Source organism: Rhynchophorus ferrugineus, unplaced genomic scaffold, assembly GCF_030347505.1.
Source record: "Rhynchophorus ferrugineus isolate W39M unplaced genomic scaffold, kcgeb_rfMv2 rfM2, whole genome shotgun sequence".
Lineage (NCBI taxonomy): Eukaryota > Metazoa > Arthropoda > Insecta > Coleoptera > Curculionidae > Rhynchophorus > Rhynchophorus ferrugineus.
In genome coordinates, this window is record NW_027472581.1 from 1,856,679 (window position 1) to 1,873,866 (window position 17,188).

Consider the following 17,188-nt stretch of genomic DNA (forward strand, 5'->3'; position numbering starts at 1 on the left):
AAAACTACTGAGGAAATAAACAAGCAAATTTCCTTTCCTCAACTTTAATAGGTACATAAACGAACATTATCTCTTATCAAGTCACTCTGACCTTTCAGGCACGATTTGGATTCACAAATTACCGTAATTTACCGCTAACCTAATTTTGATTTTTCATGTCTTGGCATATACACGGTAAATATTTCAGATGTTATCGGCGAACTTCCAGATAACTTTCAGCGATAACTAGACCAGTCAATGTTTAATGTGACACGTTTAAACGATGGTCGTTGCCTCATTATCTTCTGCGGGGATCTAAAGTCTGGCGCTAAACGATAAATTGCCGTAATGACTTTGACCCGTCTAAATTGAATTTTAAAATTCCTCAGTAATTTGTCCTAGATACTAAATATTATATAATATTTATTGTGTTTGTTTTATGTAATAGGGCGATCAATGGAAATGGGTATTAATAATTGAGAACTTATTTATCCTTATCTATTTTCTTCTAGATATTAATCGACATAGCGGAACTTTAGCCTCCCTTTTTTGAAGAAGGTGGTGCCCCCGACTTGAAAGCGTGAAATTCGGCACGGTTAAAGTTTATATCGAGGGATAGTTTTTAGGCTTACTATTTTTTGTGTAACATGCGCTACAAATAAGTAAATTCCAATAAAACGAAATACGACTAAATCAAACAATCACGAAAAGTTGTCAGATCGATGACTCAAAATATATAAACAAATATTTTAGGTTCTGGCCGATGCTCTGCCAAAATCTAGCAGCGTTGTATTGCAAAATTCCGGCAATTTTGAATAGGAATACAAATTTTAGATTTTAATAGATATGTTATTGAAATGAAAAAGAGTGTGTTAAAACATTAATCGAAGTTACTTAACATTAAGCAGTGTTATTTAAGATTTTGTGTTACTTTAGGTTGTTCCCGTATTGTTGGAATTATTAAAGAGTTATGGCAAGTTTGAATAAAAACGATTAAGTATGTCACGTAAAATTATATTTTACATTTTTTTGCAGATAACAAATTAATGTGTCGCTTTATCGCATGGTAATATACACAATATATTTAGATTTCCGAATTCGGAAAAATTTTCTTGCTTAAGGACTGATGGTAATTAATGTGGTTCTGGATACATAGTATGTAAATAATTTAAGAACAGACCGAACAACTATTAGGAAAATAATTTAATGGTAAATACTACTAGTGGTAAAATACTTCTTTACAATTATCTATATAGACAGCTGATGAACATAAAAATGAAGACTGTTAATTTAGCCATTTCTATGATAATTGAAAACAGAGACCATTACAGGATAATTATGAGAAACCTTTATCTATATCTCAAGTTTTAACAAAATATAACAAAAAGGACGAGCTTATAAAAATGTTCTTGCTTATGAGCTAATAGTAATTAATGTGGTTCGGTACTAAGTCCAGCAGTGGATACATAGTATGTAAATAATTTAAGAACAGACCGAACAACTATTAGGAAAATAATTTAATGGTAAATACTACTAGTGGTAAAATACTTCTTTACAATTATCTATATAGACAGCTGATGAACATAAAAATGAAGACTGTTAATTTAGCCATCTCTTTAAGAATTGAAAACAGAGACCATTACAGGATAATTGTGAGAAACCTTTATCTATATATCAGATTTTAACAAAATATAGTAAATACTTATCTAACAGATAAATGCATATAGGCTTACCAGATTCATTACAATTTGTTTTCTTATCTTAAAAGTATTTGATATCCTTATAGAAATCGACTATTATTATAAAATATCGTTTCTAACCAGTTTCATTTAAATACAATTTTATGCATTTATTTTGTTATAAGAGGTTTCTCGTCTAGTACTTCCTTCTTACTGTTATTTTTTATGTTATAGTTTACATGTCGTCTTTAGCTTATTAATCGATATATGTTAAATAATGTCAGTAATTGATATCACATTATAGATATTTTATATAAACTATACGATAAAAATAATTGCTTTAAAAGCTCGGCTATTTCATTCTCGTTAGAGAAAATAGTTAACCGATTATCTTCACTAAAGCTTATAGATATTAGTTTATGATTAGTTATGGAACTCCTGACAGCTGACAGACGGCTCTTGTTCCATTGACACCGACAACTGAATAGAATATGTCAGGACACAACTGGTAATTAAATATTTCAGTAATATCCAACATTTATATGTTAGATGTGGTGCTTAACAATAAATCATGTTTTATAGATGATGTTGTTATGGTTTTAGCGCAACACTTTGCTAAACATGAACAATACGAAATGAAGATTAGTGACTTAAAGGTAAAAAACAGTTAATTATGTTATTCAGTTGATAGAAATGTGTTAGTAAAAATAGCTGTTTGCTTTTTATGCTTGTCTATTTGTGGATGTAAGCTACAAACTTTTAGGTGCAAGTTTTAGTGACATCAGAACGGAATATTGTTATTAGCTCCCAAAAATATTTAAAATTACAGGAACCTAGGGTTCTTTATAATAATTAATGAAAGATAATCATAATGGATGCTATAATAGCTTTCAAAACCATAAACATATATTTCCACGCTTCTGTACACTATTGGTCAATGAAAAAAGTATGTCAAATGTTCCAATATATTACGTAATTATGTGTATCATTTTTAGGCTTCACTCACCTCTTACCACGCATTTATATTTATCTATTCATGTATTTCTTCTAAAATCATTTTATAAAATGCAACTCGACAATTCTAAGTTCAGTAGATCGACAGCAGTATCAAGTTTTAAGTTAAAGTATTTTCTTGCATGTGCATCAAATATAACTAAAGTTCAAAATAGAGATTTTTTAAAATATTCAAATAATAGTTTTTCAAAACTCTCAGAACAAAAATAATTAAAGAACAGACCGAACCACTATTTGGAAAATAATTTAGTGGTAATTACCACTAGTGGTAAAAAGCTTCTATCCAATTATGTATATTGACAGCTAATGAACATAAAAATGAAGACCGTTAATTCAGCCACTTCTTTGAGAATCGAAAACAGAGACCAATACAGGATAATTGTGAGAAATATTTATCTATATATCAGATTTTAAGAAAATATAGCAAAAGGAAAGAGCTGATAAAATTGTTCTTGCTTATGGACTGATAGTAATTAATGTGCTTCTGGAGACATAGTATATAAATAATTTAAGAACAGACCGAACAACTATTAGGAAAATAATTTAATGGTAAACACCACTAGTGGTAAAATACTTCTTTACAATTATCTATATAGACAGCTGATGAACATAAAAATGAAGACTGTTAATTTAGCCATTTCTTTAAGAATTGAAAACAGAGACCATTACAGGATAATTGTGAGAAACCTTTATCTATATATCAGATTTTAACAAAATGCATCAAAAGGGAAGAGATGAAAAAAAATATTCTTATGGACTGATAGTAATTAATGTGGTTCAGTACTAAGTCCAGCAGTAGAGACATAGTATGTAAATAATTTACGAATATACCTAACCACTATTTGGAAAACAATTTAGTGGTATGCAAAAAAAAAACCAAAATAAAGAGATATATTGCAAATTGGTTGACTAATGGGGCGTGATTGACTATCAGGCTAAAACCAGTTTCTTATGTTGTTATTCATGTACTTTGACTAGTGGCGGACATTGAATCTATTATGATAATTTTAAATGATGCATTGGTTCCCAAGAGCTATACGGTATACTATAAAGTCAGAAGCTTATACTTTAAAATTGATGGAATCAGGGAAGGATACCGACATCAATAACATTATCTGAATAATATAAATGAAGAAATGTTGCGTCTAATACCATAAATAATGACTAATAAACATTTTAATATATCTAAACCAAAATTTTCCCTAGAATGTTTCCTGTAAACAGACTAGAAGAGTTTTAAATTTTATACGAAAATACGTTAATTCTAAAAAAAAAATTAAATTATTTTATTGTTATAAAATATTTAACATATCGTTATTTATAAAATACGTCTCAGAAAAATACAAATTTTTATATGATTATTATATACATTTACTATAAGGTAAACTAAATATAAAAAATAATTATATCGATCCAGACTCTGCCGGCAATGTAACTGACATATCTGCTCTCTTGCGCCTGCTGAATATAATTAAATATTATATATTAATTAGAATTTCCGAATAACTAATTTGATGTAAACAACAAGATCCTGGCGTTATAAGATCAATCAATATTTTACATTATTTATTTGACCTTAAGTATATACACAACATATTGTGACATCAAAAATTATTTTATTTAATATGTTTCATTTACATTAAACAAAAGTAATGAAACACATTAAAAAAATTAAACATTAAATGAAAAACAGATTACGTTTACTCTGTTTATTAACGTTGAGCTGTAAAATAACTACCAAGTAAAAACAAAAATTAAAAGTGTAACACCATATATCTGCAAAAGTTGCTTTGGATTGAGACATAATTAATGTAAATTCTAATAATACATTATTTTTAATACAATTTCAAGTCATGATTCGAAGTTTTAGGTCCTGTAACTCGCCTTTGAGGCGTTACTAATTAACCAAAATAACGATGGAAGTTTAAGATACAATAATACCTACCAATTATAATCTACACTACGTCTAAGGAATAAATAAGGTATATATAACTAATTGGTACTTACGAACTGTCGGAGTTATCACACTTACCTAAAAAAAACAATCAGGTTAAAACAGCATTTATAATACCTAAATTAACTAATTCAGACATACAATAAAACAAGGCAGTATATCAGTGTAAAATTTAATTTTATATTCTTCGCATGAGAATATTTATTGGCAAACTGGCAGGATTTTGAAATAAAACTCAAACGCGTTAGTTACTTTTGTAAATTTATTTTGTCGTAAACTAATCACTCTTGGATACTTATATAATAAAACTTTGGCGGAACTAAATCGGGTTAGTAGGGTAGTTGCGAAATAATATGTTGGTTAGTAAATTTTATAATGAAAAAGTGACAAAGAACCTGTGTTAATGTGAAGGTATTATTGTGAAGAATAAACTAAGAGTCAGCAAACATCAAATCAGTTACACATTTGTGGTAAAAAATGTATTAGCAAAAATACTATTAGGAAATAACTATGATATAACACAGTCGGTTTAAAGGTTTAGCGTTTCTTAAATACACAATGAAATTAAATAAATAATGAAATAATTCAAAAAGTAACGTTATCTGTAGCTTTTAGAACAATCGATTTGAACCGATAAAGAAGTCCATATAAAATGGTATAATCTCGATGACCTTAAAATCATGTATCGTCAACAGCACTTTTTCAATGAAGCCATACTATGGCGCATTTGAAAGATGAAGACCCTTTTTTCTAGATATTATATAAAGTCAAGACTATTCTTATTGAGCAAAAAGTAAATTCGTTTGGAATGGAGATACCTGAAATATATTTGCCGGTGAATGTTGACGTATCCACCTTATAGTTCAGACCTTGCCCCGCTCTATTACCATTTGGTTAGGTTTCTGCAAAATTTTCTGTTGGTTGGTGTAAAGGCATCAAAAAAGACTTATGGGAGTCATTTATTTAAATTTTCCAAGGAATTCCATAAGCTTTACAGTAATGTAAATTAGTAAATTAGGTAATTTTAGAAAAAGTGTTAAAAAGACATTAATTTTTATGTGTATAGAGATATACGTATTCTATTGTATAGCAGTCTAGTGAACTAACAGGAATAAGCTATTTGATTTTATCCTGATTTCCTACAAACTACTAATTCTACTATATCTTGGCCTTAACAACTATATTACTGGCTTTAATATGTACTTAATTTTACCAATAACTTCACCGAACTAGATCAAATGGTTTTACTCTCTTTAATCTTCTGGCTTATCCATCATTATCTAGGAGCTGGAGAAGCTCAACATTAATCTGCTGATGAAGCCTCTCTTGACGTACTCATGTGAGCTTCATCTCCTTCATAACGTTATTGCCAGTTTCTACCTTCCGCTCATTATATAGTTTATCATTACGAATATAGTACGAAGCAACAATACCTCGGAGTACCTTGTCTGGCTGGTACAACCCCAGAGTTGAATACCATAACCCCACAGTGGTTTCAAGACCTGTTGATAAAGCAAAATTTTATTATATACTGACAGTGCTGAATATCTACCTAATAACCAATAGATTGTTTGTAGTCAGCTAAAGATATTCACATTTGTTTCTTAAAATGAGGCTTCGACCGGAGCTTAACATCAAGAGTTATGCGAAGATATCTGAGTGTATTTCCATACGGGACGACCTGTTGATTTATAAATACTGCTTTGTTCTGATTCTGTTGTTGGTGAAATCAATAAGCACTGATTTTCTGTCCAGCATTGTATTTCGGTAATAAATAACTATTTGTAATTTTTCGATATATTCAGTGTTGTTACGTCCAATGGATAAGATTACAGTGTCACCTGCAAATGTAGTAACAATATTTTCATTGAATGTAGGCCGGCCTCCAATATACAGCAGATAAAGGGCTGGCCTCAATACATTTCCCTGTGGTACAACTGCTTGTACTGCTATTTTTTCACGTTATAAAAGGCATCTTTTATTTGACTATGAAGTATTGGTTAATTACTACACTAACATTCAATTATGTTAGTTATTACCATTTAGTTTCCGTCTGATTTCTGCGGTATTTAGCCACGCTGAGTGCTGAACATATTTACCAACTTCTCAACCTCAAAGTCCAATATTTCTTCAGTTTGCACTTGGTTTTCCAAATTGATTTTTATTCTTCCAATGTTATTCAAAAACTTAATCGTTTTTTTAATAATCAGACCGAGATGACTTTTGATATGATATAATGACTTAAAGTCAATACAATCGCAATTAAGTATCCTATTCATGAACTGAAATAGATACACATCATAAAATAGAATAAAACACATAATCCCATAACATATATGTTATAATATAATAAATATCTTTGAATGTACCAATTCCTTCCGATAAAAGATACCTACTGAATCGATTTTGTGCAGGATATAGGCGATAATTCGAGATCATTGAATTTATAATGGAAAATTGGGATACAAAACGTCCCATTTCAGTCGTTCATGCTACCTCAACGAGAACAGTCATTCAGCTGATACAAAATCAATAACCAATCATGCACCTGACTACGACCAAACATGTCTGATTTCAGCGAGTCCATTGTGTGTAATATATCGAGGACCACGTTTAAATAATGGCAGATTCCCAGAGAAAATAGTTTCCGAAAATTATTCCCAGAATGAAGTTAAGATTAAAGTCATTTTCGTTCTCCTATTACCATATATAGAGAAAAATAGCCTTTCTTCCAAAGTTTCGATATAAAATTCGAGGAAATATAGTTTCACATACAAAACGGTATATATTTTTTTCCTCTAAAGAGAGCATTTTTCAATTTTCACGAGAGGATTTAGCAATTTATAAATTTATATTAAAATCAGTCAGTTGAAGCATACATAATTACTTTTAATCTTGCTATCCTTTCTAGGAAGGAAAATTCAAAAATAGGTTCAAAATGGTTCTTTCGTTCTTTGTTCAAAATGGTAATTCGTTCTTTTAGTAAAATTGAATAGTTCTGTTAATAAAAATTTTGAAATAAATAATCATAAATAAACGGTCATTAATAATAATATGTTATTAATATGTTAATAGGCAATATGTTTCAGAATTTCAAAAGCGTCTTCGACTCTACCTACTATTAAACAGATACCTTCCCCTATGATGATGAAATATATTTGAATACGTGAGAACCCTGCTTCCACTATTTTCACCACTGAGAATGAAAACAAAAGAGGTTAAACCATCTAATCACCCTTAGTGGTCACTCGAATAAAGAAAAACCTTTCCCTGACATTCATTAGTAGTTCACATTCTTTCTTTATATAATATCGCTCCTTCTAAACAAACTTCAACAATTTCTTGGTTTTATGCCTCAGGTATACATCTGGAAATTAACGAAACATTGTTGGGTCAAAAATACTTCTATCCAATTTTCTATTTTGACAGGAACATCCAATGAAGATTGTTAATTTAGCCACTTCTTCGAGAATCGAAAAGAGAGACTGTAGTGACCTCATGACCCTTTAGGCCATCACGCATTCACCTATATTCAAAGGTTGGCCACGCTGGTGGATTGGCACCATGCCATTCCCGGCCACCACGACGACGTCTCGCTCTCTATTCTTTTCTGTATCTCATTGTAATAGTACCACTTCCACAGCGCTACCGTACTTCCTTTACTTAACCTAATATTCTGTTCATTCTCCCGTCGCCCACATGTATCGTTCATTATCATAATAAACAATTTTTTATTCAACCAGTGTTTTCAGTTCTCGTGTGAATTACTTCCAGAAGATAGTAGTGAGTGTTCGGACAAACAATCGCATCGACAGCCGCATATTCCGACCTACTGACCAGACGAACATTCCTACAAGACCATTACAGGATAATTGTGAGAAACCTATAGCTGCCTTCAGGTTTTAATAAAATTTAGCAAATTCTTATTTAATGCGTATATGGCTTATTGGATTCATTATAATTTGTTTTCTTATCTGAAAATTATTTGATATCCTATAGAAATTGACTATTATTGTAAAATTTTGTTTCTAATAAGTTTCATTTATACATACTTTTATGTATTCATTTTGTTATAATATTTATTATGTGAATAAGTTTCTCATCAAGTACTTTCTTCTTACTCCTATTTCTTAGTTTACTAAAAAAACTCTAAAAAGACGTATCATTCTTTAGTCAGTTAATCCATATATATCAAATAATGTTAGCAATATTATTATATTAATATATATATATATATATATATATATATATATATATATATATATATATATAAACCAAACAATATAAATAATTGCTTTCAAGGCTCGCCTATTTTGTTCCCATTAGAAAACATAGTTAACCGATTATCTTCAATAAAGCTGATGTATATTAGTTTGTGATTAGTTATTGATCTCCCGACAGCTGACAGACGGCTCTTGTTCCATTGACACACCAACTTAATAGAATATGTCATAGCACAACTGGTAATTAATTGAATATTTCAGTGATATCCAACAGTTATGTCTTAGTTGTGGTGCTTAACAATAACGAATATTTTATAGATGATGTTATGATGTTTTAGCGCAAAGCTTTGCTAAGTACGATCAATATGAAATGAGGATTAGTAACTTAAATATATAGATGAGTTGGTGGTTCAATTGATAGAAAAGCATTTCTAGAAATCGTTCGTAGCTGCCAAAAACTCAAACAAAAACTTGGAATTGTCAAAATGCACGTCATAATAGCTTTCAAAACTATAAATATATACTGCTGCGCTTCTGTATGTATGTAAATCCATCAATTTTTGGTCTCACTCACTTACCTCGTAGTTATTTTTATCTATGTGTGTATTTATTCTATAATCCTTTTATAAAATGCAATTCTGGCAGTTTAGGAATGTATAAATCCACAGCTGTATCAATTTCTTTTAGCACCACCAGTATACTATGGATATGATGAAAAACCGAAGAGCCATTTATAAGGATTAACTTATAAAAACGTAATATATCATTTTAAGACCTTATTTTTATAATTAATTAATTAATTAATTATGGCATTATAATCAAATTAATACTAATTAATGTAGCAAATTGAACTCTTATTAGCTATTATTACACAAATTTATAAATTAAATATTTAAATTAAAAAAAAATCTCAAAGATATTCAGAGTCCGAAAACATCATTTAAGTATTTAAGACACAATGCCCGAAGATTAAACTTTTAAATTGGACTCTTTATCGCAACAAATCTAGATTATTGGCATCAGAATCTGACGGATGGCGGTACGCTGTTGCCAAGCTGCCTGGTGCCTAAGGGGTGGGCTATTTTTAGACATGCATGGGTCTCGATTTTTTGCCTATAAAAGGATAGTGTCAATGGAACGGCAGAATTAAAACTCTTAATGCCGTTATTATACGCTAAAAAGAAAGATCTATCGATAAAATCGCGTGTTTATCACCTATTTAATGGGAGTATATTTTATAAGTTTCTGTAAACTCTGATTACAATAGGTCTTTTATGGTATATCATTAATTTGGATTGGATAGTGTGATTTTATTACATTATATTTCAATTAGCAATATTTAATTAATATCGTAATACTTCTATAATATATAATAATTAATCATAGTACATATCTAGTGATCATAGTATAAAAATGTCTCTTAAATCTCATCTCTCAGTGATTTTTATCATATGATGCTGTTGTGTGCAATGTCACACCTAGAGTGGAACTAGACATTTTGATCATTTTGATGAAATAGTTGTGTGTAACTAAGTAGTACTACGATGGATTTACAGGATTTTTCATTTATTGGACATATTTCGATAATAAAAGATGGGACAAAAGTCCCGCTACCATTTTGATTCCGCGCCATCTTGATTATGTGACGTTTTGAATTACGAAATTTTATTATGGATAAATGTACATCAGAAAAACGAGTGAAGAGTGACAATATTTCTTGAAAATAATCGTTCCATTATTGCCACTCAGCGGAAATTGCGTCAAAAATATCCTAATGGTCCTGTGTCTCACAAAACCACAACTGATCGTTTGCATGCGAATTTTCTACAGTACCTTAAAGAAAACCGACACGGCTCGTTCTGAGAGACAACGGGCGTCTCGTAACGCTGAAAATGTGGCTCTGGTGCGCGATAGTGTTACAGAGTCTCCAGAAACATCATTTTGGAGACGTGGTTCCCAGTTACACATATCTGCGCGCAGTTTAAGGCGAATTTTGAAAACTTGCCGTACAAAATTATATTAGTCCAAAAATTGTTACAGAGAGATCCTGATCAACAAGTTGAATACATTAATGCATTCCTAAGACTCTCTAGTGACACTGAAGATTTTTCGTCTAAATTGATAATAAGCGATGAAGCCCATTTTCTTCTCACTGGCCAAAAAATAAACAGAACAATCGGTTTTGGGGAACACAGAATCCTCAATTAATTTATCAACATCATTGCATCCAGTAAAAACAACTGTATGGTGTGGTATTCATATTGCAAATATCATTGGTCCCTATTTTTTTAAATGGACAAGATATTGCTGAACGGTACCAAGACATGATTCGAAATTTTCTTGTGCTTAAAATGCAAGAGCAAGGACTAGAGGACATGTGGTTTCAGCAAGATGGGGTGAAAGCACAAACAGCTCGTTCAACAATTCATTTATTGAATGACGTTTTTCCACGACGACTAATTTCGCGAATTGGCGATCTAGCACGGCCAGCCAGAACTCCGGATTTAACAGCACCAGACTTTTTCTTATGGGTTTTTTTTTAATCAAAAGTTTATGTGAATAATCCTCAAACGCTTCAACACCTTAAAGACAACATTCGTCTCGAAATTGAAGAAAAATCAGCCTCAGATGTTGCAGGATGTCATGAAAAGTGACTTAAAAATAGCCGAATGCTGCATAGTGAATCGCCATCGCTATTTGGCCGATATAATTTTTCAATCATAACGTAAAAAGAATATAAAGATTAAATAAAGTATCTGTGATAAGCAAGCTTACTTATATATTCTTTGAGCAAAGTTATACGCAATCCAAATGACAGCGGGACTTTTGACCCACGTATAAGAGCTACCAGAACAAAATCACTAATTGATTGTTATTGTAATAATCTTATAGTATTTGTTTTATTCCCAAAATAAATTATTCTACCCAAAAAGTAGGTAAAAAAGTAACCCGCTAATATGTATATATAGAAAAAGTATGAATTTCATCAGTTAAATGTAAAATAAATGCCTAGGTAATCAAACATTTGTTAGTTGTTGTGCAATTGGATATTTTTACTTCTCTATAACTTTAACTAAACTAAGAACCTAATTTTGCAGACTAAAGCTATTTTAGAATGTAACATATGTTAAGACAAGGACGAAGCAGTGTTAATAGTTAAATAGGTCTGTTACACAGTACAATGTGTTGTGTTAATTGTGCACTAATAGGTAAGCTGTGAATGGTGTTGCGCAAGAACAAAACACAAATATTAACCTTAAGAATCGTCTTCCAAATTTCCCCTCAAAAGTGCATTCTTCCGAAAGTTCCCTGATAGTAACAAAATGAATTAAAATAAACTTCCATACTGTTATTTGTAATCAAAAAATGGGGTTAAATACTGGGTACTCGAAAATTATTACAGAGAGAGGGCTAACTAAATAAGTGGGTTTACATTATAAGTCCGATTAAAGCATTATCAGTGGTTTTGGTTACGAAGTACCTCACACAGACGAAAAATGAACACATTTTTTCGATAATTTTCACCAAATGTTGGTGTGTTGGCTTTAGAAATAATAAAAATTAGTCTTCTTCAGTTTTTAGTCTCAAAATAAGTTCAAAACGTCAATTAATGTTATATATAATAGAATCATATTAATATAATATTACTCAGAATTAACCATACAGCTCATGATTGGATTATGCGTGACTGTTTAGTCGACAATAAGGATTTGTAGGATACAGTATTCACACTACCAATCCATTAGAGAAATATGGCGTTCGGTATAAATATTTGTTTCATGAGTTATTGCTGATCAATGACGCTGCGTGTGGAAGAGATGTTATAAATTGAAATAAAGTGTAAAATGCGACCAAAATCAAATGAAAGATGAGCGACGTTCGACGATGATTATAATTTAATCAATATTTGAAAATTGAAGAGTACTGTATAGAATAGGATATAATGCTTTATACGAGTGTTGGGAACTATCGATTGAAATCGACTATCGACTGTTTGTGTATTGACTACTTTTTACTATCGACTGTTTCAGTCTCTATTTTTTGGTTCGATTGATTTTATTACTTTTTACCAGTGACTCTTTCAGTTGACTGTTTTCAGTCATGTACTTTTAGTTACTATCTTTGGTACTACTAGTTTCATTCGACTAATATTTAACGTTCTGGCTCTGTCGTCCTAGCAACGACCTTGAAAAGATGTACCCAATTTATGCTTACATATATTTATACGTAATATATATAAATATATATATATATATATATATATATATATATATATAATTTTATATATATTTGTTTTAATGGCAATAATGGGTAATATTTCGATTACTCTCTCGATTTTTGTTAAAAAATATGTCCATTCAATAATAAACACAGCATTTACTTTATTTAAAAAACCACTAGCAGTTAATGTGCGATCTTTTTTAATTGTCATGAATTAGGTTTATATATGATATGTTTAATTTTTATTTAGTAATTTTGGTTATTGTACTTCTTTAGTTTTTAGGTTTTATTTAAGTTTTATTGTATTGTCTATATTTTTTATAGTATATTATTTAAAAATAGCAATTAACATATTAAAACACGATAAAACCTTTCTGGGGTATTATTCCATTTAGAAATAGATTATTTAGATAGAATTTAGATAGAAAAATTCCATTCCTTTTTACAGATCCACAGAACATTCAAATATAAAAGTAATTCTACTTCGTTTAAAATGAAATTCTTAATCCAATGTTAGTACTATTCAGTAATTATTTTTAGTAAGTTAGTATGTGGAGGAATGTGTACATCTCCGTCACGCTTATACTACCGTTGGAAAATATAAGCACATAAAAAATTCAGTGCTCCAAGCAAACTCCGTCCTTTCCTATCTCACAATTTATACAGGATTCCCACATCTTCGTCTGATATCACGAATTGATAAAAATAGTCGAACCGTGTCAATAGTAATTACTATTTTCAGTCCGTAGTTTTTTGACTATATACTGTTTCGACTGCTTTCAGTCGATAATTCCCAACGCTACTTTATACTTAGAATGCACATGTTATTTTAACAATATTTGACATATTTCAACCCATTTTTCGATTAAATTCATTAAATTATACTTACTCTAATCCGTGCTCGGAGAACACTTCACTGATTTCGGAATCACTACGTGGCAGAACAAGTCTCGGCAGGATGGTGGCCTTTTTCCGTCGCGTTTTCAATGTAGCTTGCTGCGTTAAGCTCATAAATTCTGGAGCTCTGTGCGGCGAATGCGGCGATAAAATCGTCAGTTTCCTTTCTCCGGGACTAAGACTAAGATACCCCGCAGGAGGCGGCAGGCTTAGATGCTGCGGAGCCCGCATTTTTCCAGACCTGTTCAATTTTTCTCGGTTATTAACGAATTTCGTGTCGTAGCGGAAGATAACTTACCACAAACCTCTTCTTTTTTCCGCGCTGATTTCAGCCGAACTGCTTAAGGATAACGTGGCTCCCTCTCCACTCACCGCATGACGTTTTAGTATCATTTCCCGATCGAAGCTCTCGAGACTTTTCGCCTCGGTTGACTCCGAGAAAACTTTCCTCATATCTCGCTCGCTGGTACTCAAAAAACTACGAGAAGCCGTCTTTAAGCTCTCCATACTTCTGGCGGTCTCGGTTCGACGACCTGTAGTTAAATATTGTCCCTTCGTAGGCTCGTAATCCTCCTGGCTCGAACTAGAATGCGGCGTGGTCAACAAGGAATATCTAGGACTAGCTTTGAGTGAAACGCTCTCGGATTCGGATTCAATCGAATCGCCGCTGGCTTGTTGCGTAACTATTTGACATTGAGGCACTACAGAAGTCGCTATGGTGGTCGTTTGCTCGGTTACTTGTCTATAGGTGCTCTTAACACGTTGTTCCGCTACCAGCGGCGTGAAACTAGAAGCTTCCTCTACGGCACTCGGTGCTTGATCGTCGGTACCTACTAAAGTCGACGAGGATGTGGTACGCGATAGGTTCTGCTGGGTTAAGGTGACGGTTGAGGAGGTTTTTCTTAGGCTGTTGTTAGGCACGGGCTCGATAGTGACTTCCTCCTCCTCTTCTTCCATGTTGTGTTTGTCTTTGGTGAAAATGGTTTTACTGTGACAGTGGTGGTATCAGGATAAAAATGGCATCGATTCTATAAGAGAAATACGACCTCATAGTGTGGATTCCGTTTATTATTTTGAACCATGTCCACGTATTTACTGTAGTGTTTATTTAAAATAGAAAGAAGTTTTATTTCAAGTTTGCCTAGCGGTTTATTTTATGGCATTTTCTAATATTGAGTTTGGTAAAGTTCCCAGTGTTTTTATTGACAAATGAAAGTCTAGTAACAGATGAAGAAATCAGTTAGCAACAATTGTTAATCATGACAGAATTTCTTATTTCATTTCAGCCGAAAATGAAAATGCGTGAAATTTTAGGTCTAACATTTTTGAGTAATATGCGCTACAAACAAATATATTCCAATAAAACGAAAAACGGTATTTTATTATGTTAATCACGTATTGTTAGGAATTATTAAAGGGTTATAGCAAGTATGGATAAAAAACCATTAAGAATAGTATGGCCAACTAAAGTTATGTTTTGCATTATTTTGTAGAGGAAACTAATTAATGTGCTCGCTTTATCGAAAACTTCATTCCAATATAGATTAATAAAATTCGAAAAAGACAAGAATAATCTGTTTTCTTTGATTACAATACATTTTAGAAATAAAAAAATTCTTGTTTAGGACTGTTATTAGTTGGTATGGTCCTGTATAGAAAGTATATCATTGTATTAAAGGTAATTCTAAAGGTTGTTAAGATTTTTCGTTTAAATTTTTATGGTGTCGACTTGTAGTTAATTTCAGGTTTCATTCAAAGCACTAACCGAATATTGAAAATAAAGCTTTTTGCTCATTTTGAACTTGGTTTGTGATGTGATGTACTTAGAAATGCATGAAAATGCAGGAAAATGTAGTAAAAAGAAAAAATAGTAAACACTGACAAGGTATCGGTATGGAAATTCTTTTGTAATTAGTGCAGTACAAAGATGTACAAGTAGCCACTTGGTGAAAATCTATAATTTTAATTTTCTATATCGGCGTTATATAGAGGACAGAAAATTTATGTAGATCGTTGCTAGTTTTACTCGATGAATGTCGTCGGCATAAATCGATAAAAATTCGCAGCATAGATATCCTGACGTATCGTCATTGATTGAAATCAGTTCTAAGCATGGACAGTGATCAATTGCCAATTTGCCCAGGTACAAAAAATTTTTTAAAACCTTCGTCTTCATCAGCGACCAGGAATCAAAGCGATCTCGTAATAGAAGAAAAGCAATTAATTTATTACGGAATATTTGTCGAACTAATGAAGCAACAGCATGGACATTGTTTCAAGTGTAGTCCATAATCTTCTTGGTAAATACAAATCGCCATATTAGACTTCTGATTAATTTCAGGTTTCATTCAAAGCACTAACCGAATATTGAAAATACAGCTTAAATAAAGCTTTAGTTAGAGAGAAGGTATGTAGTAATAAGGATCAATTTGTTGGTTGGTAGACAACTGTATCTTATTTTTATGTTAATCATGGTTTTTTATCAATTTCAATATCAATTTTGTAATTAATTAATAATTATATTTAAAAATAGTTAAATAAAGTTTAAAGATAAAGGATATGTTAGCTTTTTAATGAAGCTTTTATCCCTTTAACTATTTACAGTAATCCATTCTACTCGCCTGTTACCCATTTATGAATATCTTGAATCTAATTTGCACAAAAAATTGATTGAATTTCTCATTATATTTTCTGTAAAAATTTTCTTCCAAAGAGAAATAAGGTCCTTCTCTATGCATATTTTATAAAGGTAACAAAAAAACGTAATTTCATTAAATATTCTTATGAACTTCAAAATCTGGGCAAAATTAAATTTATGAAAAAATTATGATGTAGTTTTTTCTCAGCTACCTCAAAAATATGTTATCAGAATATTTAGTAATAGTAATATATCATAATTTAATATAAATATGATTAAAATCAACCTTTACAGCCATTATAATTTCTTAATCATTTCATTATTTATTTAATATATTATTTAGTTTAACTAAATTAGAAACACACCACAATCTATATATTAATGGGCTTATATTTTATTCAGTTATTCACATATTGTTGGAATTAGTAAAGAGCTAAGGCAAGTTTGGATAAAAAACGATTAAGAATTTTATGGTCACCTAAAGTTGTATTTTGCATTTTCTTGCAGAGAAAACAACCTAATGTGCCCGCTTTATCAGGAGGTATACAGGTACACTAGTAAAAGGACAACCCGAAATATGTGA

At 31.2% G+C, this 17,188-nt stretch overlaps 1 protein-coding gene across 3 annotated transcripts in view; it reads right to left on the reverse strand.

Moving 5' to 3' along the window:
• The window catches only part of dnc (phosphodiesterase dunce), a 787,050-nt gene that overhangs the window by 638,658 nt on the left and 131,204 nt on the right, over window positions 1-17,188 (reverse strand). For 2 of the 3 annotated variants that reach the window (XM_076395536.1, XM_076395535.1), the window contains exons 2-4: window positions 14,266-14,995; window positions 13,960-14,208; window positions 12,105-12,158 (exon numbers count right to left, since the gene is read on the reverse strand). In XM_076395536.1, coding sequence (XP_076251651.1) covers window positions 12,105-12,158; window positions 13,960-14,208; window positions 14,266-14,924 — 962 coding nt within the window. In that variant the 5' untranslated portion in view covers window positions 14,925-14,995. The remainder of the gene's footprint in view (window positions 1-12,104; window positions 12,159-13,959; window positions 14,209-14,265; window positions 14,996-17,188) is intronic. The other variant, XM_076395537.1, reaches the window with a different exon arrangement.